The 27107-nt window shown below is 36.3% G+C and overlaps 1 protein-coding gene across 1 annotated transcript in view; it reads left to right on the top strand.

The window, feature by feature from the left end:
• ambra1a (autophagy/beclin-1 regulator 1a) overlaps positions 1–27107 on the top strand; it is a 126022-nt gene that overhangs the window by 62575 nt on the left and 36340 nt on the right. Inside the window, exons 4-9 of the mRNA XM_039754863.1 lie at positions 576–759; positions 1060–1232; positions 2231–2297; positions 2841–4276; positions 7600–7686; positions 8164–8343. Coding sequence (XP_039610797.1) covers positions 576–759; positions 1060–1232; positions 2231–2297; positions 2841–4276; positions 7600–7686; positions 8164–8343 — 2127 coding nt within the window. The remainder of the gene's footprint in view (positions 1–575; positions 760–1059; positions 1233–2230; positions 2298–2840; positions 4277–7599; positions 7687–8163; positions 8344–27107) is intronic.

Below are 27107 nucleotides of genomic sequence, written 5' to 3'. Positions count from 1 at the left end.
TCAAAAGTTTATACTAGCCACATTCATTTATGTGGACATGTATTTTTTTCAGAATATGTTTACTGTTCAGTTCTCTCTTTTATTAACATTCAAGTAAGAAATTTACCTGAATGGAGAAAAAATATTCAGCTGCTTTTTTTTTTTTTTTTTAATTTATAATGCTATTGTTATTTCTCAATGTATTTCTCCATTGCCATTATGGTGACAACCCTCTTCTTAAATAAGACATAGTATGGTACTGATTTTCATGTGTGAATCCTTAGACTAAAAAGTTTAGGAACTCTGTATCTATCAAATAAAAACAATTAAGGCGTTAAAACATTGCAATATTACTTACAAGTTGGTGGTGTGCAACTTACATGTAATGGGAAAAGTGGTCCTTGAATGTAAAAAGGTTGGGAACCAATGATCTAGTGAATAAAGTAAGGAACATACCTGTAGTTCAGATATGCATAAGTGCTTGTGATTCTTTCAGACAAATTACATGTGCTTATACTCACCTCTAAAGTTGGATTAATCATTCTGCTTACTGAGCTTGTTCTGTCATTCTTAATTGTGCATATCTTTCTCTCTAGAGCCCTGCTAGCATCCACACATGTCAATCATAACATCTACATCACTGAAGTTAAGACTGGCAAGTGCATCCACTCCTTGGTAGGCCATCGACGCACACCCTGGTGTGTGACCTTCCATCCCACGATTCCAGGTCTTGTGGCATCTGGATGTCTGGATGGGGAAGTTCGCATCTGGGATTTGCATGTAAGTACCACAATTCATATTGCAAGAGTAATGGTGATTTATTTTGAGACTGTTGAAATCAAGTCCTGTTTTAATTATGACATTGTCATTCATCAGATGTTATGCTGAGATTTTTCTATAAACATTTAGAAGTTTGTACTTACTGTATTATGTACATCTCTTGTTTCTGTCAGGAGTGGACCAGTTACATCTGTGGAGGTGCTAGGGTAATGCCAGTCTTTAGAGCAGATGTGTGTAGATGAAAGACGAGTTGCTGAATCTCTTTAAACTTATAACTGAACTGCTTTTTTTTTTTATTAGGGAGGCAGTGAGAGCTGGTTCACTGAAAGCAATGTGGCTATTGCATCATTGGCCTTCCATCCCACTGCACAGCTGCTTTTGATTGCAACAAACAATGAAATTCATTTCTGGGACTGGAGTCGCAGAGAGCCTTTTGCAGTGGTGAAAACTGCAAGTGACATGGAGCGTGTGAGGTAAGAATACAATAGAATTTTACACCAGCAATCGAGTATATTATGTCAACAGTGGTTATGAGTTAACTTTCCAAGTATGTGTAGTATGCTTAGTAAGAACAGTATAGTTTGGAGCTATGGATGATCGTGTGAGGGTTAATGAATTAATGTTACAGATGGACATATGCATATAATTTAAATAAAGGTTTCCAGCCAGTTGTAACGGCAGCAGCATTTGTGTTTTTTTTTTTAACCTTCAGGCTGGCTTATTTTGGTTGTCAGCATGTAAACAAGGAAGCAGAGTTATTTTGGAAGAACTGATTTTAGTGTGTGGAACAAATGTGTATTGTCCTGGCTTTTGCCTATGATGACTCTTTTGCATTAGAAATATGATGGCCTCATATGTTCGACTGGAGAATTGCTCTTTGACTAATCCTGTTCATTTCATAAGTTGGATTGTCGAACTTCTGAGACATAAGATCATAAAAAAATTTACAAATGAGAGGAAACCATTCAGTCCATTAAGCTTTTTTTTGTTTACCTCACATGTAAGCTGTTAGTCAAGGTTTGTGCTTCAATTACATAGCTTATTAGTTTGCTACAAATTCCCTAAACTCTTTCCTTAAAGAAATATGTCCTGGCTTCAGTCCTAAATGCATTTCCCGTTAATTTCTACTGGCGTCCTGGAGTATGTGATTCACCATGAAGTTGAAGGAATCCTGCTGTATCAATGCTTTTGAGAATTTTGAAGACCTGGATTAGGTCCCCACACAGTCTTCTCTACTCAAGATTTAACAAGTTGAATTCTCTAAATCTGTCGGTGTATAATGAGCAGTTGGTTGCTCTCCTCTGCACACCTCTAAGCGCTGCTATGTACTTCTTGTAGTGGTGTGACAAGAGTTGCACACAGTACTACAGATGTGGACACACTAGTGCGTTATATAGTCCCAAGAATTATGTCCCTTCATACTCCTGTTTACAAAGTACAGGGCTAATCATTTTTCATTTTTGTCTTTCAGGTTGGTAAGGTTTGATCCACTTGGACATAGTCTGCTTACAGCCATTGTCAACCCTTCCAACCAGCAGGTAAATAACTTAACAGTAGCTTGTTTTGCTTGCCCTGGACAGCTTCATGCTTTTCATCTAAGCTCCTTACAGATTTTTAATTTATTTTAGAGAGTCCTGATGGGTAGTTAGTCTGTTTTTTAGATTTATGTATTTGTCCACCTACTATAGCCCTGCAAGCAGGTCCTCCAACTTGGGGGTTGGTGGCAGGATTGGCACTACAGCAACCATAAAAAAAAAAAAAAACTTGCATTGTTCCACTCCGTTTGAACTATTGTGGTGCTGAGGTGTCACCCATTGCATGGCTGCACTCAGGTCCTAATCTGGGATACTGAGGTGGTTCGTCGTGTTGTGTGTGCAGCAACATGCTGTACCAATGTATGCTCCCAACCTCTGTTTCTCTCTCTATACTGTGTTTTGTAATGTTAGGTTTCAGAGTTGTCCCAAATAATGCAGTGTCTTATAATTAGCTATTGTCATCCCAAATAATGATCTGTTGCATAAACTAATCTTTGCACTCCTTGTATGACAATTGTCATACATTCTTGTCCACTATGTTTTCAGAATGAAGATGATTCAGAGATTCCTATGGAGAGTGTGGAGATACCCCACTATCGCCAGCGTTCCTTTCTGCCCTCTCAGCCAGTGCGTCGTACTCCTCTCTTGCACAATTTTCTGCACATGCTGTCTTCAAGAAGCTCAGCAACTCAGGCAGGGGAACAGAACCAAAATGATGATGGGCCCACTCCTGTGGATCTGCCTGTTTCAGATAGTGGCCGTTATACTTCTTCTGTTAGGAACCTGCCCCCACACCAAGGCTGTGTGCAGCACCTTGGCATGGTCTGTTTCTGTAGCCACTGCTCAGTGGTACGTCCATCGTCTTCCTCTCCTCTTCCGAATGAGGAGGTTCCTTCCTCAGCTTCTGCAGACCTCCCTGCTGCCTCCACTTTCTCCTCTGCTCGGACAGAACCTCGACAAGATCAGCGAAACAGTGATAGGCCTTCAGCTTTTAGCAGTGTGCATAGCAGCTCTGCTGGTAACACTTTAAGGAACCTTTCTACTGCACCTGGCCGTAGGGGGCTTACTGGACTTATGACAAGCCCACCTTTAGTGCACCAGCAATTGAACACAGACACTTCTAGTCGGCTTGCAGGTACTGATTGGACAGGAAGCATGCTGAACATTCGCACAGAATCAGTACCTCCACCTAGAACTAGTGCCTCTTCAGTCAGCCTGCTGTCTGTTTTGAGGCAGCAGGAGGGCAGTTCTCAGTCTCCTGTGTACACGTCTGCAACAGAAGCTCGGGGATTTCAGGGTCCCAGCAGTAGTGGCCCTACAGCTCATGGCAGCCAGCATCCTCTGGGAGAGGTCAATCAGTGTGGTCAGGTGCCCATGCATAATGTTCTCCAGTGTAACCTGAGCCGCTATTTCATTGAGTATGATCACATGCAGCACATTGATCATAGTACAAGTAGTGAATCTAGCCAGTCCCAGCAAACCCAGGAGCTTCTTAACAATAATATAGATCCTGATCGACCAGGTCCTTCTCACTATCAGCCTCCTCACAGTAGTGACAATAACTCTGGCATGATTAGGGGGCATTTGAACCGCTGCAGGGCCTGCCATAACTTGCTTACTTTCAACCCAGATACACAACGGTGGGAAAGGACTGGCCAGGAGCCCCCTTCTACTGCTGAAGAGAACACTTCACTTCAAGCACCTAATCAAGCATTTGAGAGTTTAATGGGACAGGGACAATCTGCTGATAGGAGAAGCTTTGAAGGAAATGTTGGAGTCACTGGGGGAGAAAGCAACTTCTCTAGACAGGGCCCTACCAATCTGCAGGCAGAACAGACTGTTGGGCTAGTTTATAATCAAGAAACTGGGCAGTGGGAACGTGTATTTGGGCAGTCGGCCACAGGCCGTAGTGGAAATGTAACACAAGAGGCCTTAAACCAAGAAATGCCTGAAGAAAGCTCCGATGAAGATTCTTTGAGGAGGTAAGGACTACTGGGGGATAAGATATGAGGGAGGAAATGCCGGTGAAGATGGCAGAGTAAAGACACTTGAAAAAATGAAACACAGATTGACTTAAAAAGAAAACAGGACTTTCTTTACATTGCTTTGTGCTTGACACAGTAAATAGTTAGAAAGATCTTCAGACAGTTAATTAGAAACTCCAGCCAAGATGAGGGACTCTTCAAATGCTTCATGGCCAATTTGTAGAATGTTAGAGAAGTGGTCTGCAGAGTGGTTGTGTTAGAAGGGAATACAGTTTCAGTTACGAGTGATTGGGAACTGGTGGTTTCAATCTTTAATAGAGTCATTGTAGTCACAATAATGGTATTTTTTTCAAAGGTGAATATGCATGATGGCAATAATTTGATGTTTACTTTTAACATATCTAGTTTGTGTAGAAACAAAATTAAAGGCCAATTCAATATCGGACTGTCCATACATATTCTGTAATCCTCCAAATAGCCTCAGCACATTCCCTATAGTTTCATTTTACTTGTTTGCAGAAAACTATATTAGGAGGATCTGAATTTTTTTTTAAATTACATTTTTTGAGTCCTACATTTCAGGATTTGAGGTGTCCATACTTTGCTTTGTGATAACTAGGGTTATGTTGCATTTTTTAGAAAGTAAACAGGAGTAAATAAGTAACAGTAATTGTTTGAGAGACGATGCAGAGCCTTTATTGGTGTAACTATTGTTTGTTATCTATAAGGATGAATTTGTCAAGCTTTTTCATGGGACTCACGGGAGCCCAAAAAGGAGTACCATACTTGAGCTCTAATTCTGGTTATCTTGTTCTTGCTTTGTCTCTTAATTACCCATTTTTTTGGTGACTATGCTAAATACCTCAGAACGTTTATCATAGCTTGCGTTGCAAATTCATTTGTAGCAGTTGCATGACCCCAGTAGTACTTTTGATAGCATGCCCCTCTTAGTCATGTTTTAAAAGCATCTGTTTAAAATCAGTACAGCTGGTTTGGAGCCACCTTCTGTAAATATGATTAATTTGGTGATGCTTCTGACATTTTTTTTCTGATTTAAAAACTTTAAAAAAAAAAATCAAGTTTTTGCTGTAGTAATTCAGTAATATACTCATGTACAGAGTACAGCGAAATTTTAATTTCAATAGACAAACAAAATATTGCCATTCTCCAGTGCCACGATAAAGAAAATCATTTTTGTATGTGCTAACAAGTAATCCTTGAGTGAGACAAATGAAAACCTTCAAATTGTAATAGAAATTCTAACAAGGCACCATTGTCATGTAAGTTGAAAACATTGATAGCAATGACACTAGGTGTGTCCAGCAGGTGGACACATGGTGCAAATGAACAAAATGATACCATAGTAGCGGTCTGAAAATGGCAACCCCAGTGAAAACATGAACCAGAGAGGAGCCGCAGCATTCTTTAATCTTCTTTTTGAGCAGCAAATGAAGGTTCAGTACAGTGATGCATGTCTGTCACTCCAGCTAGTGTTCAAGTGAAGTGGGAGTTCCAAAATGCTGTAAAATCTGTGATAGACTCTCCTTGACCAGGTCAGAAGCACTGAGTAGTGACAACAGAGTTGATTGCACACACTGAACCTTCTCCTTCGACCTGCAATGAAATCCAAATAACATGGAGTTCAAAGTAGAGGAGTCTTGTTGCAACATGACAGTTCTCGCCCCATACTGCCTGTTCAACTGTTACAACCATTGAGGACCTGCACTTTGAGAGTCTTCCACATCCGCCATTCTCATCAGACCTCACCTCCATGATTACCACTCTATGGACGATTCAAAGACGATTCAAAGAGGCGGTGGGCGGAAAGACTTCTTAATTGAATGAAGAGATGCAACAGATGGTCAATGGGTGACAGCACTTGTAACCAAAAGCCTTTTTTTATTTTTAGAGGAATTCATGAATTTTGTAAGCACTGGAGGACTTATATAGAATGCCATGGAGATTATGTTAAAAAGTGATATAGTTGTAGGTCACCTTTGCTGATATAAATTATGTAAAAAGTAAATAAGGTTTTCATTTGACTCACTCTCATATGTTGCACATTTTTAAGTGCTATATTTACAACTTTTGAAATCTAAGTATCCTGTGATTGACATACACAATCATAAAGAAAAACATGGAACATAAACATAAACATGGAACATAAACATACTAGACTGCACATGTTAAATCACTTCAAAAAGTTTCAACAAGCGCTCACCCTTAATGATTTACATGAAAAAACTGTGGTCTAAGATTGAGGTGCATATTTGAAAACGACTTTGTATGCCACCACATTTGTTGGATACTCATTTTTATTGTCTGTAGTTGGGTAGGATTTGATTAAGTTGCATGGGATACTTTAATATTTAATTTTCAGCAGTGTATTTGTCTAGGTTGGATGCTCTTATTCTACCAGTGTTTTCATTTTTGTTATAATGGGAGCGAGTGAGGTATGTTTTGAAATTTTACTTATTTTTTAAATTTTATTATAAATGTGGTCTTGGAATCCCTTTTAAATGTGTTTAATAACTAAACTGGACCTACACATCTGCACACTATTTTATTTTTCCTCCTTTATGATGCACTTGAGTTAGCATTTTTGTGTGCATCAGTATATATGCTGAAATTGGCATTTCTGACAAAGTATATCTACTTATGCACTTTTTGCATTTTGAATTGTTAACTTTCCTGCATGGCTGTTAATATCCACCTACAGCAAATTCAATGTCAGAATTACCCTTGTCCCATCAACACTATGCCAGCCTTTACCAGAATGTCTCCAACAATTACCCTATCTGTTCTTCTTTCAAGTACATTTTAATTTCACTATTATCACACTTTTTATTTAGTATATTCTGTTTTCAAAGTATTTTGCCCCTTTGTGATGGTTTGTGTTTTCTATTTCCAGTAGGTGGCAGTGTCTTCCCAGAAAATTTTCCCACACATATACAACCCCCCACTATGTTCTCTCTCTCGCTCTCTTTTTAATGACTTACTGTGAATGTCACAGATGCCCAGCAAGCGTTCATTTGCTATTGTAGTATTCTCGGTATCACAGTTTATCATTGATATATCTGAGAAATCATTTAAATTGTGCAAGTGAGTGCAGTGAGAATGTTTGATGTTACTGCTGTCAGTAACATGCACTTGTTAAGCTTTTTATTCCGTTTGTGTTTATTTATTCTAAAGTTTAGCAGAAATCAGACATAATAACAATTCACTTCATTGCTGTTTGAAAAATGGGCTAATGCTGGAGAATTAGTCGTTGGCTTGCCTGTGTTGTCTAATGGTTTAGCACCTATTTTGCTCTGTTACAGGAGGTTGTTAGAGTCTTCACTCATGTCTTTCTCTCGACATGACATACCCGGATCCCGTGACCACCCCATTTATCCTGACCCTGCGAGGTAAGCCATGATGTGCTAGTATGAGAAACTGAATTCAAGTATTAGGCCCATCCATTTGAGTCCTGCTTATCTTTGCATTTCCTTTCAGGGCCTTGACAAGTTGCAAGTTATTAGTTTTTCCTGAATGCATTTGAAGTAGACGTACTTGGAGCTGTGTAAATGTTATCATTAGGGGTAGTCTCAGTGACTTCATTTTTGAAACCTGAAGGAACCTGTTGTAGTGGCAGTAGGTCAATGCCAGTGAATTTTCATGTCAACCTGTGGCTTGTCATACAGCTGAGCCTACATATGCGAATATGTATGTGATATGGGCATATATGTATATATTTTTTATTTCATGGAGTTAAAGTGGATTTACAAATCCTGTAAAGCACTTTCTGAAATGTTCCAAGATGTGCTGCCTGACTGATCACATTATTCCCGCTTAATTTAATACATAGATGGCTGTTATGTGTTTTCTTCACTTTTTTATTTCAGACTCTCTCCTGCTGCCTATTATGCCCAACGAATGATCCAGTACCTATCGCGACGTGACAACATTCGCCAACGCTCCCTACGCTACCAGCAGAACAGGCTGCGGCCATCTTCTGAGAGTCCTGCCAGTAACACTAATAATCAGTCTGTGGAAAACAATGAAGTGGACTTTGAGGAATTTGAGTAAGTTCTTTGATGCTTCCGTGATAGTGACCTGTTTGTGTAAAGTACAGTGGGGGAAATAATTATTTGATCCCCTGCTGAATTTGTAAGTTTGCTCACTTCAAAAGAAATGAACAGTCTAATATTTTTATGGTAGTTTCATTTTAATGGAGAGAGACCGAATATCAACCAAAAATCCAGATAAAAACACATTATGTAAAAGTTATGAACTAATTTGCATGTCATATCTACTGCTCATTTCTTTGTAAGTGAGCAAACTTCAGCAGGGGATCAAATGATTATTTCCCCCACTGTATGTGTGTGGTTGTGGTGATACTGTGTTCATTGATTAGGCTTTAATTAAGCAACTTTATATAACTGAGACAAGTTTTTCCTCCTCTTAAACTCCTTAGTCCACAAGTACACTGTGAGGTGACTGTGAAAATATTGATGTCAGAATCTTGTACCTGTAGTCTTTTTTGCCATTTTAGAACCCAATTTTTTCTTAAAATTATTTTGAAAAGATATTCATGTTTTGAGTTTTTTTGAAAGCTGTAAAATAAATAGTATCCTTTTGGTGGTCATAGCCAGTGAACTTTAGAAGACAATGATAGTGATAGTTTCAGAAGAGTTTAAGAGTACATATACCATTATTTTAAGTGTAAGTGAGTGAATGATTTTTTTACTACCATTTTAAAACTAAGGGATTTCATCTTTGTTCAGTGTTTGCTACTCCAGCAGCAGCTTCTGGTATATTGTAGTTTCTGTTGAAAGCCTGGAGTCTGATTCTACTGACTTATTATGCCATTAAAGCTGCAGTGCTGCATTGGAGCATTTCACAGATTACATAATAAAATCATTTCAAAAGAGTTTTTTTGCAGATGATTGCTGACTTTTTTTATTTATGTGTCATTCCCTATACTTGTTAGTTCCATGTTAGTTAACATTTTTGAAAATGTTGTTTGACCATACTAAAAATGTGGCTGATAAATGCAGTTTTTCTAAGGTTAGTACCATGTACAAAATCAGTGGAATTTCTCTTGTAATTTAGTAACTCTTATGATGTTCCTTAGTTCACATTCAGGATGAGCTACAGAATATCAGTTTGAAAGTTCTTTCTGGAATTCTAGAATAAACCAAGACATTTGAATTAGAAGATGCTATTCCCATAAATTATCAAAGGAAATCTGGTCTGGTAACTTAATTATTTATTTCAATGAGTGAAATACCAGTGTGATTAGATTAAAACTTTCTATATTTCTTCTCCAAGATAAACTAATTGGTTGGGCTAGTACTGTTTTTTTCATAATATCTTGCTCATAATAAAGTACCAGCCATTAGGTCTATATTTGTTTTGTTGTACACAGACAGACCGGGGCCACATGTCTAATGCCTTGTGTATGTCACACTAAAACATGGTATACAGACAAAACTAGAAATGTGCATATGCACAAAAAAATTCAGATGCATTAAACTCTGCATAAATAAAGTTCTACGCACTTTATATAAATCCCAATCAATGTGAATTTTAATGCACATGCATGAGCCTACAGCCCCACCCCAACTCCTCCCAGAATTTCTTCTATTTGAATATACAGATCAATATAAATAGCTCCTTCCGTTCTATGTTTAGTTAAAAGACAATGACAAAAAAGAAGAAAATGAAGAACTTCAGCAATGTGAAATAAAGGCCCTATTCAGTGAAATGGAAGCAAGAAAAAACATACTATTTGGTATCTTAAGCAGTGGATTTAAGCAATAAAAGGAAATTGGAGTGACACAGTGTGGCAGAGGCACTCAAAAGTTCATATTCAGAAAGTTTCACAGTGTCCAAAATAAAAAAGAGGTCATTAGATATTAAAGTTGACGTGAAAAGGTGAATTGCAGCCCACCACCTTGGAGTGTCAGTACCACTGGGGGAGGTAGTGGAATTCCAGGGCTCACACTGTTTGTGCAGCAAGCTGTTGCAATTATTGTTGAGACATTTGTATGTCTCGCCACAACATTAATGAAATCTGTAAACATGCACTCTCTTTTAATTCCTCCAACAATGCTAAAGCAGTAATAGTTTGGTCATTCCATGCAGAAACACGCATGTGCAGTTTTTTGGAGTCTGCCTTGAAAATGTGCACGGCATCACCCCAAGTGTAGTTTTACACATCTCAATTTGAGCGCGGAAACTGGTGTACACAACATTTTTGTGCATATGCACCATGTATACATGAGGCCCCAGATGTTTTGCACACTTTTGAATTTATGGTGATGATGCAGTCGTGACTTCCTTCATCAGTAGTCATGATGCACCAGATTCCATGGGTAGCTATGGATGTTTAACCCCAACATGGTTTACTTTAGATCATCATTATTTAATTTCTTTATTACCTTGACATTGTCATCACTTTTTTTAGGGACTGCTCTTCATCTTTCTGTACAAAATACTTTATTTTCCAGACCTCTATTGTTGGTACTTTTTTGCAATCAGGTCTCTTTATGGTGAGCACAGAAAGTTGCTTGTTTTGTTTTTGTAGTTATGCTTTCAAAAACTGCATTGAAGAATACACTGTGAGATCTTACCGCTGGATTGTGGAAGCTGTTCGTGATTGTTTTAAGGAAAACCCTAGTCTTCAGTTATGTTTTCTCCAGCTGACCTAATCATCACTGATACTAGGTTACAACAGTTTAACTTATTTTTTGTGATGATATAAATCATTGAATCATTTATTTTTTACCAAATCACTATGTTCTGGTTCAGATTGAAATCTTCTTTTGCCATTATGGCATTTGACTGGTCTTCTTGTATTTGAATGTGTTTAACTCTCAGTACAGAGCCAATCCAGAGGAAATCCTAAATTTAGCATTGCATATTTACAGCCATTTTAGTAGTTTATCATAAAGGCCGCACCAACCAAAAAAGAAACATCTAGCAAATAATTGTCCCATTGCTTGTGCTTATCTCACATGTGATGGCAGAGCACATAACAATAAATAGTCTATAATGGTTTATGGAAGTACCCAGAAATAAGCTGTAGAATGTTTATTTTTTTACTTGTAATGAAACATTTGTCTCCCATTCCAAGTAGTAAAGGAGGGCATTGTATCTGTCTGTGTGCTTTTTACACCTAGCTTGACTAGGCTTGCCATTACTTTTGAATGTTAATTTCTCTGATTCCTAACCGCCCCAGTTAATTTTTTGCACACTTAAGTCTTCTTTTTTCTGGAACTAACTTGCTCTTCTCAAAAAGAACTTGCGTTAGGCACTTTTTGAGAAGTGGAAACAGCAATAAGGGTTGATATCTATGAAATCCAGAGGATGGTAACAAATTTGTGTTACATTCAGTAAATTAAAGAACACTTATTTTGCTGAAGGACTTTTTTAGCTGCTCTATAATGGTTTGTGGCACAGGATTAAAAGTTATAAACACACAGGAAACCTTTTTTATTTATAAATAATTAGGCATTTCAATGTGAAACTAGGCTGGATGAGCATCATTGCTGAGCAGTTACCAGATGTGTGCTAAGTGATGAGATTAGCCACATCTCTCAGCATAAGCATTCTGACTTCACTGGATGCGTCTTTTGAAACCTTCTACTAGGGGAGTCTTGGTCTCAGTATCCTAACCGATTTGCATAGCTGTGACTTAACAGTGTACAGCTACTGCAGTAATGCAAAAAATTTAAGAACCACTCATTTAAAGAATTTACATAGAAGTTAAGATGCTGAGCACTGTTTCTCTTCTGACATGTTCTGTGAATAATCACAAGAGTGTATTTCTGCTTCAGAAAGTACTTTTACCAGTGAAACTTTTACTAGTGCATAAATATCTTTATTAGCTAATATTTTCATCCAAATGCATTAGTGGGGTTTTAGTACAGTAGATCCATTACTGTCCTGAAAAAGTGAATTTCTTTCAAACATAAACCATCAGGTCTCCATCCTTCCCTTCATTCATTCATTCGTTCGTTCATTTAATTTGCTGTCTCTTGGCTCTGTTTCATATATGCAGCCTATTCCAGGAATTCACTGGTAAGTTCTCAGAATGACTACATTTGTAAACGAACTTAGATCAAGAATCATAGGAAAATCAATCCGACAATTTCTCAGTTTAAAACCCAGCTAATTTCTAGGAGTTTTGCAGTCTGACCTGTGTGAATAAAGTAAGAAAATTACAGTGTAGAGCACACAAAGTATCATGACAGCCTGATTTATGATGTGCTGATGTTCATGTTAGCGAAAAAGTTATAAGGTACCCGAGCAATGACTAATTAGTCTTCCTTGGTCGCTTAGCAGAACCATGTTTAGCTTTTCGAAAGCATCTGAAAATGAGGTGGATTTTGAAACATAAGAGTACTTCTTGTTGTAAAGCTGCCTTTTATACTGTTTGTCATTAGTGAAGGAAACATTGTGCCTTGGTTATTGTCAAGCAGTGGGGAAGCTGAGGGTGTTGACACCTTATGGAAGATTAGGGCACATTTTATGTAACAGTAAAGTATGTCTTAGCAGTTTCTGAAGCTTATTGGATTGATTCCATCATTAAGGTTTCAGCTAAAGTTTTATAGCCAATTGCCCTTCTCTGACACTAATCCTCTTCTATTTATCTGAGCTTGGGACCAGCACAGGTTTGCCCCCAGGTGCCTAGATTGTAACAATAAAGGGTCAGTCACATAAAATACATCCTTATATCCTTCCTTCATATTTGATTCTGCTGCTTTTCAATAATTATATCATTATTGTTGTGTCTCCAAAACATATTTGTGATTTAACACTAGAATTACCAAAGCCTACGAAAAAACTTGTAGATCCGTCTCACCTTAAATCTTAGCAGACTGCTTGCTGCTTATCGACACATTTACAGGACAAAAGACGCCGGCGGAAATGTGTGAAGGGATTTAAGGTGGGACGGATCTACGTGTTTTTTTGTAGGCTGTGGTAATTCTTGTGTTAAGTGCATTATATAAAATAACCATAAAAAGCAGTAAATGACCAAACATCAGTGATCTCAAGCTTTTTTTGCATCTTTTACACTCCTTGTTGTCTTATTTGGTGCGAGAGACTCATGTGAGAACACTGTGTGCTTTGGAGGATCTTGTCTTAAAAGGCTGCTGAGCACATGCATGGACTGGACCTGTAGTTCCCTCTCGAATTACTTTAATTTATCATTTGCTAAGGTCATGTTATTCTATAAGGCAGTTGTAAAATTTATTCCATGTGTGATACTGCATTGAAACTGCAAACCTTATCTCTAGTTTGCCATATCCATTTTTCCATTTGTAATTTTTTAGAATTCTTAATATAAATAATTTTATACCATTAATTAAAAGAAGCTAGTTTGTGGAAACTCCATGTTCTTAACAATGGTAACTGACATGATGCTTTATTTATTTTATTTATTCCTGTACTCACCATTTAGTATTGTCCACTGTCCCTAAGGGTTTGAGTTAAATGTTTAATTTCTCATGGAGTGCTGCAGCAGATATCATCTGGAAGAGTAAATAAATAATGTCATGTGCATTTCATACATAAGATGTACAGGATATAACCACCAAGAAGTCAATAATGTTAGTTTAACAGAAGTGGCCTTTAATGAAGCCTCTAATTGTTCTCTAGAGCCCCATTTTCCATTAAACGTTCATCCTCCTACTTACCTTTCCATCATGTAATCCAATACAATAAGATTTGCTGTGGCTTAGCAGTCTAGTATTTTTAAATTTGTAGTTTTTTTTCTTTCTTGGTGCTGTACTCGGATTTATTTAATATCATCATAAGCATAGCACGCACATTTTTACACACTATAAATGATGTGTGGTGATAGTCTAATTTTTTTTGTGTACAGTTTTAGTGCTCCTGGCTTTTAATAACCTGTTCCTTACTGAATGTAGGTTAGTGACTAGCAGACACCTGTGGTCTTCAGGGACCAATAAGCAATTTTCTTTCCTGGATCAAAACTGTTAAGAGTCTGATGAAAATGCTGTTAAATGACTACTTAAATGCTCAAAATCTTTGTTCAGTTTTTCTTTTTTACATATTATAACACTATATTTGTATGTATATATGTTAATATATGTATATTTGTGTGTGTATGTATGTATGTATGTATGTATATATATATATATATATATATATATATATATATATATATAACACACACACACACATACAGTAGAGTCTCAACATCCCACCGCAAAAAAAAACCAAACAAAACAAAATACGCATCGTTCGGCAACAAGAACTGCAAGTTGCAAACGTGAGCGTAGTCTATTTTTTGTTGCTCCCAACTCTGCCGCAGCTAATTACAGTGGAACCTCGGTTTGTAAGCATAATTTCGTTCTGGAAATGTGCCTGCAGTACAGTATATCAATGCGAATTTCCCCATAAGAAATAATGGAAACTCAGATGATTCGTTCCACAACCCAAAACTATTCATATAAAAATGATTAATACAAAATATAAAGTAAAAATACATAAAGCAAATTAACCTACACTTTACCTTTGAAAAGAATCATGGCTGGTGTGAGTGAGTTCCTAAACTCTTGTGGGATTCCACCCAACGGGATGACACGCGGAAGAGCGTCCCAAAGCAATCGCAGACAGCCAGCCCTGTAGCAGTTCGATGTAAAAGCCAATCCGAAAAGATCGCGGACATGCTATAAGCGCCTGCCGTTGATGAGTGACACAAGGAACAAGGGATGTTATAAATACGCTGAGCTCAGTATTACTTTCCCCCCGGACCCTGCCTGACTGCTGTGTCTGTGTATACAGTAGGTGAATGAAAGATCCCTCTATGTTAAATAACCTCGCTGTTGCTGTTACAAGCTTAATAAAGTTGGTGTTGCTAAAAGTACTGAGACTCAGCTTCGAATTTTCGGGTGCAAGACGGGGACTCGCACATCACAGCACAAACACACACACGCAGTCACATTGCTGTAGTAAACAGTATACACTTGAACGGATGTTGACTATATTAGTGATGCAGTTAAGGCTAGAAACTACAATTAATTACATTTAGCAACAAGAAGAAGCTATAGGAATCGACATAATGATGCTGCAAAGATGGCAAGACTTCACAGCGAAGAAACGGCACTCGTCAGGAAAGCAGACTACGATCAAAAATGTCTTTAGATCATCACAGGGCTGAACTTTTTAAGTACAGTACATACTGTATTTAATGTTAGACAATTCTGTAACTGTAAGTTCATTTTTTCAGTTAATTTATTCTATTATGTTGTAAAACATGATTATTAAGTTCGTAATGTGTAAAATTATAACATAGTTTGATGTTTAATAGATTTTTTCTTAACAGCTGCTGTTATCCAACATTTTCGCTTATTCGACATTTGGCCGTTTATGTCGGATAAGTGAGACTCTACTGTATATATATATATATATATATATATATATATATATATATATATGTATGTATGTATGTATGTATGTATGTATGTATGTATGTGGTGCAGTGGAGTGTGTATGCCTGATGAGCCCAAATAAGGGCGAAACACATGTCACATACTCTTTGCATTATTTGACAGTAAAACTAATATGTATGTGTATGTATATGTATGTGTATATATATATATATATATATATATATATATAGACACATACATATATACAGTATATATATGTATGTGTATATATATATATATATATATATATATAGACACATACATATATACAGTATATATATGTATGTATATATATATATATATATATATATATATATATATATATATATATATATATGTATATATATATATATATATATATATATATATGTATATATATATATATATATATATATATATGTGTATATATATATATATATATATATATATATATATATGTGTATATATATATATATATATATATGTATATATATATATATATATATATATATATATATATATATATATATATATATATATATATATATATATATATATATGTATATATATATATATATATATATATATATATATATATATATATATATATATATATATATATATATATATGTGTATGTGTATATATATGTATATATATATATATATATATATATATATATATATATATATGTATATATATATATATATATATATATATATATATATATATATATATATATATATATATATATATATATATATATATATATGTATATATATATGTATATATATATATATATATATATATGTATATATATATATATATATATATATATATATATATATATATATATATATATATATGTATATATGTATATATATATATATATATATATATATATATATATATATATATATGTGTATATATATATATATGTGTGTTTATATATACAGTGGTGTGAAAAATTATTTGCCCCCTTCCTGATTTCTTATTCTCTTGCATGTTTGTCTCACAAAATGTTTCTGATCATCAAACACATTTAACCATTAGTCAAATATAACACAAGCGAACACAAAATGCAGTTTTTAAATGATATTTTATTATTTAGGGAGGAAAAAAAATCCAAACCTACATGGCCCTGTGTGAAAAGTAATTGCCCCTTGTTAAAAAATAACCTAACTGTGGTGTATCACACCTGAGTTCAATTTCCGTAGCCACCCAGGCCTGATTACTGCCACACCTGTTTCAATCAAGAAATCACTTAAATAGGAGCTGCCTGACACAGAGAAGTAGACCAAAAGCACCTCAAAAGCTAGACATCATGCCAAGATCCAAAGAAATTCAGGAACAAATGAGAACAGAAGTAATTGAGATCTATCAGTCTGGTAAAGGTTATAAAGCCATTTCTAAAGCTTTGGGACTCCAGCAAACCACAGTGAGCCATTATCCACAAATGGCAAAAACATGGAACAGTGGTGAACCTTCCCAGGAGTGGCCGGCCAACCAAAATTACCCCAAGAGCGAGACGACTCATCCGAGAGGTCACAACAAACCCCAGGACAACGTCTAAAGAACTGCAGGCCTCACTTGCCTCAATTAAGGTCAGTGTTCATGACTCCACCATAAGAAATAGACTGGGAAAAACGGCCTGCATGGCAGATTTCAAAGACGCAAACCACTGTTAAGCAAAAAGAACATTAGGGCTCGTCTCAATTTTGCTAAGAAACATCTCAATGATTGCCAAGACTTTTGGGAAAATACCTTGTGGACTGATGAGACAAAAGTTGAACTTTTGGAAGGCAAATGTCCGCTACATCTGACGTAAAAGGAACACAGCATTTCAGAAAAAGAACATCATACCAACAGTAAAATATGGTGGTGGTAGTGTGATGGTCAGGGGTTGTTTTGCTGCTTCAGGACCTGGAAGGCTTACTGTGATAGATGGATCCATGAATTCTACTGTCTACCAAAAAATCCTGTAGGAGAATGTCCGGCCATCTGTTCGTCAACTCAAGCTGAAGCGATCTTGGGTGCTGCAACAGGACAATGACCCAAAACACACCAGCAAATCCACCTCTGAATGGCTGAAGAAAAACAAAATGAAGACTTTGGAGTGGCCTAGTCAAAGTCCTGACCTGAATCCAATTGAGATGCTATGGCATGACCTTAAAAAGGCGGTTCATGCTAGAAAACCCTCAAATAAAGCTGAATTACAACAATTCTGCAAAGATGAGTGGGCCAAAATTCCTCCAGAGTGGTGTAAAACACTCATTGCAAGTTATCGCAAACGCTTGATTGCAGTTATTGCTGCTAAGGGTGGCCCAACCAGTTTAGGTTCAGGGGGCAATTACTTTTTCACACAGGGCCATGTAGGTTTGGATTTTTTTTCCCTAAATCATAAAAACCATCATTTAAAAACTGCATTTTGTGTTTACTTGTGTTATATTTGACTAATGGTTAAATGTGTTTGATGATCAGAAACATTTTGTGTGACAAACATGCAAAAGAATAAGAAATCAGGAAGGGGCAAATAGTTTTTCACACCACTGTATGTATGTATATATATATATATGTGTGTGTGTATATATATGTATATATATATATATATATATATATATATATATATATATGTTTATATATATGTTTATGTGTGTGTATGTATATGTATGTGTGTGTATATGTGTATATATATATATGACAGCAACACTCATAACAGTGACAAAACAATTACATTGACAATCATGTTACGTTATTTTTAAAATGTTTCCTTTTCTTTTTCATAACTTCTTTAACACACTACTATGCTGCGAAGCGCGGGTATTTTGCTAGTGTGTGTGTGTAATATATATATATATATGTATGTATGTGTGTGTGTAAAGATATATACAGTGGTGTGAACAACTATTTGCCCCCTTCCTGATTTCTTATTCTTTTGCATGTTTGTCACACAAAATGTTTCTGATCATCAAACACATTTAACCATTAGTCAAATATAACACAAGTAAACACAAAATGCAGTTTTTAAATGATGGTTTTTATTATTTAGGGAGAAAAAATCCAAACCTACATGGCCCTGTGTGGAAAAGTAATTGCCCCTTGTTAAAAATAACCTAACTGTGGTGTATCACACCTGAGTTCAATTTCCGTAGCCACCCCCAGGCCTGATTACTGCCACACCTGTTTCAATCAAGAAATCACTTAAATAGGAGCTGCCTGACACAGAGAAGTAGACCAAAAGCACCTCAAAAGCTAGACATCATGCCAAGATCCAAAGAAATTCAGGAACAAATGAGAACAGAAGTAATTGAGATCTATCAGTCTGGTAAAGGTTATAAAGCCATTTCTAAAGCTTTGGGACTCCAGCGAACCACAGTGAGAGCCATTATCCACAAATGGCAAAAACATGGAACAGTGGTGAACCTTCCCAGGAGTGGCGGCCGACCAAAATTACCCCAAGCGCGAGATGACTCATCCGAGAGGTCACAAAAGACCCCAGGACAACGCCTAAAGAACTGCAGGCCTCACTTGCCTCAATTAAGGTCAGTGTTCACGACTCCACCATAAGAAAGAGACTGGGCAAAACGGCCTGCATGGCAGATTTCCAAGACGCAAACCACTGTTAAGCAAAAAGAACATTAGGGCTCGTCTCAATTTTGCTAAGAAACATCTCAATGATTGCCAAGACTTTTGGGAAAATACCTTGTGGACTGATGAGACAAAAGTTGAACTTTTGGAAGGCAAATGTCCCATTACATCTGGCGAAAAGGAACACAGCATTTCAGAAAAGAACATCATACCAACAGTAAAATATGGTGGTGGTAGTGTGATGGTCTGGGGTTGTTTTGCTGCTTCAGGACCTGGAAGGCTTGCTGTGATAGATGGAACCATGAATTCTACTGTCTACCAAAAAATCCTGAAGGAGAATGTCCGGCCATCTGTTCGCCAACTCAAGCTGAAGCGATCTTGGGTGCTGCAACAGGACAATGACCCAAAACACACCAGCAAATCCACCTCTGAATGGCTGAAGAAAAACAAAATGAAGACTTTGGAGTGGCCTAGTCAAAGTCCTGACCTGAATCCAATTGAGATGCTATGGCATGACCTTAAAAGGCGGTTCATGCTAGAAAACCCTCAAATAAAGCTGAATTACAACAATTCTGCAAAGATGAGGGCCAAAATTCCTCCAGAGCTGTAAAAGACTCATTGCAAGTTATCGCAAACGCTTGATTGCAGTTATTGCTGCTAAGGGTGGCCCAACCAGTTATTAGGTTCAGGGGCAATTACTTTTTCACACAGGGCCATGTAGGTTTGGATTTTTTCTCCCTAAATAATAAAACCATCATTTAAAAACTGCATTTTGTGTTTACTTGTGTTATATTTGACTAATGGTTAAATGTGTTTGATGATCAGAAACATTTTGTGTGACAAACATGCAAAAGAATAAGAAATCAGGAAGGAGGCAAATAGTTTTTCACACCACTGTATATATATATATATATATATATATATACACATATATATACATATACATATACTGTGTGTATGTATATATATATATATATATATATATATATATATATATATATACAGTATGTGTATGTATATGCATACAGTATATGTATATATGTATGTATGTATGTATATTACATATTACAGTTATACAGCTTTCAGTGCTTTCAAAAATAATTGTATCTAGGCACGCCTCGCCTCTGGTGGTGACTTTTCTATTTAAATTTACAGTTTTGAGCCTCCTGTTATAAGTCCTCCTCTATATTCTCACCCATGAAACATACTTCCATCCTGTCAAACTTCATTAAAATAACAACTTATTTCTCATAAAATCATCTGAATCATAAAGATGTAAGTCATCATCTCTGCTATTGTTTTGGAGACTGTGACACATTGTTCTACTCTTAACATAACACATTAACCCCCTCTGTATTTCACTGGCTGGCTGATTAGCGCCATTAAACTATTTGCTTTCTTTTTCAGAATAGTTCTGATTATTGTCTTTTTTACTAGTTGTTACTTCCCAGTCAGCATCAAATCCATGTTTGTTCTATTTATTTGTTCTTTCTGTTTTTGGCTTCATTTCTTTGGCACCTTTGATTCCATCTCCTGTTTCTCTTCACAAGAAAAGCTTTGACGTGGTAAAATTATTTTTACTTAAAAGCTTTTTTTGTGTGATTTGTGTAAGCACAGCATCATGCACTATTTTTTCAGCTTTTTAAAATTTAATATTCATGTAAGACACATGGTTTGTGGTATTTTTATCAGTATTTTTAACTGTTAAATGAAAATATATTCTGCGATTTTTCTGGCTTTAAACATTTTTCAGTTGTTTGTATGGTTATAAATTAAAAGAGTTCTGTAGCCCATAAAGAAACTAATGAAAGTGCAAGTGGTGTTCAGAAGTGCTGGACACTGAGGCATTTTATTCTTTTTTTTTACGTGTTGTTGTACTATAATGCAGTATTGTGCAGTGTTAGTTTTTGCACTTAAAATTACTTTCATTAACATTTGCTGCAATCATGTTATTTTCTGTCATTATTTTTAATATAGGCTAAAAGTGCACAATTTTATGAGCCAGCTCTAAAAAAGAATATGTTGGTTTAGTTACTCAGATTGATTGTATTGACTCTATTTGCTGTGTTTTTCTACAGACAACTTTAATATCTACTATCAAAGCTGTAACAACTGATGCTTTTTCAGCTAATGATAATTTAATGTTTAATTCATCATTTCTGCTCACTCAATATAGACAGTTAAATAATTATGAAATATTCTAGACAGATACTGTAGTTTTCCTCCTACATTTAGAAGATGTGTGGGTTAGATTGATTAATGATTCTATGTAGCTCTGGCTGTGTCTGTGTGTGTGTATGTGTGCTCCTGCCCGCATGTCCTTTTAATATTCTGTTGTCCCAGGGTTGGTTCTGGTCTTGTAAGTTTGTGACTCTTGAGATTAGAGTCAGTGAGTTTAGTTGGGGTCCAGAAAGATACACTATCATGTATTTTTTATTTTTCTTTACCTCACAAGCATTAGTTTACTTTTTAAATGGATTTAAGTGTATTTTATGGTAGGTCTTCAGAGATTGCTAATAAAATTAAAACATTCAACTTTTGGCATTTTGCTACAATGCATATTTTTAAAAGTATTGATTCTAGGTGAACAGCCTTTTCCAGTTTCAGTGGACTCCAATTTGGCTACCCTTCGAATAGTAACATTGATAGTTTTTAAGCAATTTTTGTGTAGCTTTGGGGTTGTTGTCCTGCTGTAAAACAAGTCTTCTCCAAAGTCACTATTTTCTTGCAGGCTACTGCAGAATTTTCTCTGAATTTTTCCCTTGCCCTTCACAATTTTTCCAGGGCCTGCTGCAGAGAAGAATTCTTATAGCATGATGGTACCACCACAATGCTTGACAGTGTGTGGTATTCAGGCTTATGTCAAACATAACATTAGCACGAGGGCCATAAAGCTTAGTTTTGGTCTTTTTGGAGCATAAAACTACCTTCCACTTGATAACATTGTTTAACACATTCCTTCTACTTTGCGGTATATTGCTTATACTAGTAACAATTTCTTTGGATTTTTAAATTGAATGGTATGAATGAAAGTTTAGAAACTTTATACAGACCTTGAATCATACATGTTTACCATAAACTATCAGCTTTTCAGCTGCCTGATCCAAAGAAATATCACAGCCTTATCAAGGTAGACAGGCCAGCTTTTTAAAAAATAAACAAATAATAATAATATGACTCCTCTGGCTACGCAAAGCACAAACTCAACAGCTTACATCAGGGGCCCAACACCAGTCCTGGAGGGCTGCAGTGGCTGCAGGTTTTCATTCTAACCCTTTTCTTAAAAAGTGACCTGTTTTTGCTGATAATTAACTTCTTTTGAACTCATTTTATTTGAATTGCTCTTGAAGATTAAGACGCCTCAATTGTTTCTTTTTTGTTAATTAGGAGCCAAACAATAATGAGATACAAAATAAGCCAAAACAGGACCAGCAAACTGTGACCATCATGCAATATCTGATAATAAAGACAGGTCTCAGGAATGCTGATCTGCTCTTAGAAAAGAGAAAATCCCCAATTTTGGAAATGTCTGCTATAGCACAATGAGAACAGCAACAAGCCTTGGAATTAAAGAACGGATTTAATTAACGACAAGACACCTCATTAAGCACTTGGTTGGAGTCTAAGGCCTTGATTTGGTCTTCTGTTGGCTTACTCACTTCACATTTCACTTCTGTTTGGGTGCCATTTAAGGAAAGAAATGAAGAAATTCAGAAGAATGATGTAGAAATTCAGGGAAACATTTCTTAAAAACCAAGTCAATTAAAATTAATTCAAAAGAAGTTAATTAGCAGCAAAAACAGATCACTAATTAAGAAAAGAGTTAGAATGATAACCTGCAGCCACTGTGGCCATCCAAGACTGGAGTTGGGCACCCCTGGCTTACATCTTGCTCTCACTGTTGGGTGAGAAATAGACACTGCTAGTGGAGAAGAGCTGATAAAAAAATATAACATTTTTCATTCACTCCTTGTAATGCAGACATTACAAATGCTGCAGAAGAGCACTTTCAAAGAACATGTTTCCCATTTATATAACCCATTGGACAAATGGTGCATGTTACTTTCATCCATTACTTTTTAGTTTAATTGAATAAGTATGTCATTGCTGTTTGTATGCTTATAATATTATCTAATACTTGTGAGTAAGGGCTCTGCATTGGTCTGTCGTGGTGAAAAAGGAGCTGAGCCGTAAGGCAAAGCTCTCAATTTACCAGTCGATCTACGTTCCTACCCTCACCTATGGTCATGAACTGTGGGTAGTGACCAAAAGAATGCGATCGCGAATACAAGTAGCTGAAATGGGTTTCCTCTGCAAGGTTTCTGGGCTTTCCCTTAAAGACAGGGTGAGAAGCTCAGCCCGGGAGGGGCTCAGAGTAGAGCCGCTGCTCCTCTGCATTGAGAAGAGTCAGATGAGGTGGCTCGGGCATCTGCTCAGGATGCCCCCTGGACGCCTCCCTGGTGAGGTGTTCCGGGCACGTGCAACCGAGAGGAGGCCCCGTGGAAGACCCAGGACACGCTGGAGGGACTATGTGGTGGGCACAGTGGTGCAGTTGTAGCACTGCCGCCTTACAACAAGGATAAAGGGTTCAAGTGCTGGGGTCTCTCTGTGTAGAGTTTGCATGTTCTCTTCATATCCAGTTAGATTTTCTCCTGTTCTCCAGTATTCTCCCACAGTCCATAGACCAGCAGGTTATGTTGACTTATGATGCTAAATCAGCCCCTGATGTGTATGTGAATATATAAAAATCACTTAAAATGCTGTATATTGTGACAATGTGTGCAAATATCGTACTAGGATATTTCTACGGGCTGAATGCATTAGCTACATTGAGCTGCACTGATCAAAACAAACCGTAAAGGGTGGTCCAGCTGGCAGAAAACATATGGGATTCTATAAAACAATAATGATGATAATGAAAGATTTATTACTGTGGCCGGTTTTGGCAATTTCTAGAAAATTATTACTGTATTGTTGTCCCATGTCCTTTGAACATAAGTATGAATCTCTTTAATTCATTCAGCCATGAATCGGTACATGACTGTATACAGTATGTTTTAGAGGTAGTCTGTTTGCAACTTGTTAAATTACCTAGATGATTAACAACACATTTACTATTATATTTTTATGTCTAAACATTTATAGGATTTTGGTTTTTTTTTTAAATATAAGAGTTATGGATGGTGGAGGGGCATTTTTATATATGGTATCCATCTTTGCAAAGCAGATTTCATAGCATGAATGTGACCAATAATGGTTTGTTTTCATGTATCGGTCCTTGAACACTTATTATTTCAAACCCCAATGTAAGAAAACACCCTGCGGTGGGCTGGCGTTCTGGCCGGGGTTTCTTTCCTGCCTTGCGCCCTGTGTTCGCTGGGATTGGCTCCAGCAGACCCCTGTGACAATGTAGTTAGCATATAGCGGGTTGGATAATAGGTGGATGTAAGAAAAAGTTACATTAGTTAATTTAATACTTTACACTGATTAAACTGGCATGGTCAACATTATTGACCTAAGATCCTGTTGTTTTGTTTCACTGGGGAAATAAAAAGGGTCTGAGTGTCTTGAAACTCTGTCTCTTTGGTACTGATGCGTAATCTTCTGACAGAAAACGATTGCTTCCTACTTAAAACTGTGATCTCTAACTGACTGGGAGGAGCTGATCATTACAGTATTTAAAGAACCTGCTTCATCCAGTTTAGACCCTTAGGGAGACATATCCTGTAACAGAGTCTTGTTACGAATGAGCTGTTAAGTCTCATGAGAGCAGATAGCGTAACCTATATATCCCTGAAATTGATGGTGAGCAATGACATATGAATAATTAGGCCAAGCTGAAGCTTCATAGTTATACATTCAAATTTAAAAAGACAGTTGGGGATTTTCAAATTGAGAAATGTATAATCTGGTGATTTTTGTCTCAGTTGGTCCTCATCTTTCCTTGCTTCTCACCCAAAATCTTAGAGTAAACAAACAGTTTAAGAAAGAGTTCTACTTTCTGAGTCAATCTGATGGTTTACAGTGAACTGTATGGGTATAGAAGCTTTGAAGCATAAAATGGCAATGTATTCTTTAAAAGACGAGGTAATGTAAATGAACAAGTATTCCACAGATCTGTGTTTTAATAGTTCAGAAATCGGACTCTTTGCATACAGTCAACCAACTGCACTAGAATTTTTTAGATTAAAAAAAAATGCTTAGCATTTTATAAACTAAAATATTTTTTTTTAATTTTTCAAATCTGATTAAACATTTTGAACATATGTAAAACTGAGTGATAGTGAAAGTAAAGGAAACTTCATGAAGGACTTGAGAGCACCTAGACTTTATAGAGCGATGTGACTATCAGCTCTTGTTAAGGTATATGTACTTCAGTATTTAGGTTGTAAATGAGAATAGGTACTCTTTAAAATATGTAATTTTACCATACTCTTTAGAGTCTTTTGTGGACGATGAACTATCTTAAAATCAAAAAATGTACTTGAAAACAATTTGCAATAAGTTCTCAGAAATATTTATGCTGTGAAAAACTAGCTAATACGACATTATGACTGGCTTTTTACATATCTTGTTATATTTAGTGTAAAAAGTATTGAAAAGAACTTAAAAGTAAATTTAGAGCTGCGTCCCTCTCCTCCCTTATGTATTTGGCATGTATTATAGTGTTTTAATTTGCCAGCTGCTTCATGCTTACAGATTGAGATGAAAACCTGCATTGGTTACTGTCTGCATTTTCTTCCCTGAATTTGTGTGGAACATTTTCCAGGTACAGTACTCTGGCTTTCTTGCCACATACTTTTGACATGCAGCTTAGCATAACTAGTGTGAATGATTATGGATGTTTGTAAATGTTTCCTGCTGTGCACTGGCGTCTTATAGTTCGTTCTCTCTTTGTTGCACCTTTGCGCCCTCTTAGCTGGATTGAGAGGATTTGAAAGTGGAAGGAACAATGAATTGCCTTTTTGTACTGTTTATTCATTTTTTATTTGTACTGTTTTTTTATCTCACAATGACCATGTTTAGACCCTACATTTCTAATGTGATACTGTGGGCCGTAAATAGATATATGTAGGTGTGTCTTTCTATATGTGTACAGAATAATGTAGTTGCCAAATAAATAAGTCCAATTTGCCAATGTAAGCAATTTATTTTTTGCTTATGTTGCTCTTGACAGTCATGATTTGACCCTGGTGTAAAATCTTTGCCCCAGGGGAGCTGTGACTCTAAGTATGTATTCAGTATATTTGGTATTCAAAACCATACCATCGTAGAAGATGCAGTATTGCAGTTTTAGAGACCCCTTTATTGGGCATTTAACCTCCTAGGTTTTCTGCGTTTGGAAAATGCACTTAATGGTGGCCCAAAGTGTAGGTATCTTTTCCTTATACTGTACCTGTAACAACATGCCTTGTATAATTTTAAATAATAATTACTTTTCAATCGTTCTACATTTTCATTGCTAATATTTTAATTTTCCAAATGTACTGTATCTACCAGGATATATACATCCTTTGTATCTTTTTTTTATATCCATTTCTTTCAAACTGTTTAGTCAGTTATACCAATTTTACCTTATAATGTTTTACTTCTGGATATTTGGTGCTTATGACATCCTTCAGTTGACAATTACAACTCTGAGTTTCAAAGTCATGCTCAGTTCTACTTTATTTGTTCCTATGGGTATTTATTTGTTGTGTGTGTGTGTATTTATTTGTTGTGTGTGTGTGTGTCCATTCCACCCCCCACACCCCCTTCTCAATTATTTTAAATTTGGAGAAGAAACATGCAAATTTAAAATCATTCACTAAAACAT

This window comes from Polypterus senegalus, chromosome 1 (assembly GCF_016835505.1).
Source record: "Polypterus senegalus isolate Bchr_013 chromosome 1, ASM1683550v1, whole genome shotgun sequence".
Taxonomy (NCBI): Eukaryota; Metazoa; Chordata; class Cladistia; order Polypteriformes; family Polypteridae; genus Polypterus; species Polypterus senegalus.
This window is presented reverse-complemented; position numbering and strand designations above follow the sequence as displayed.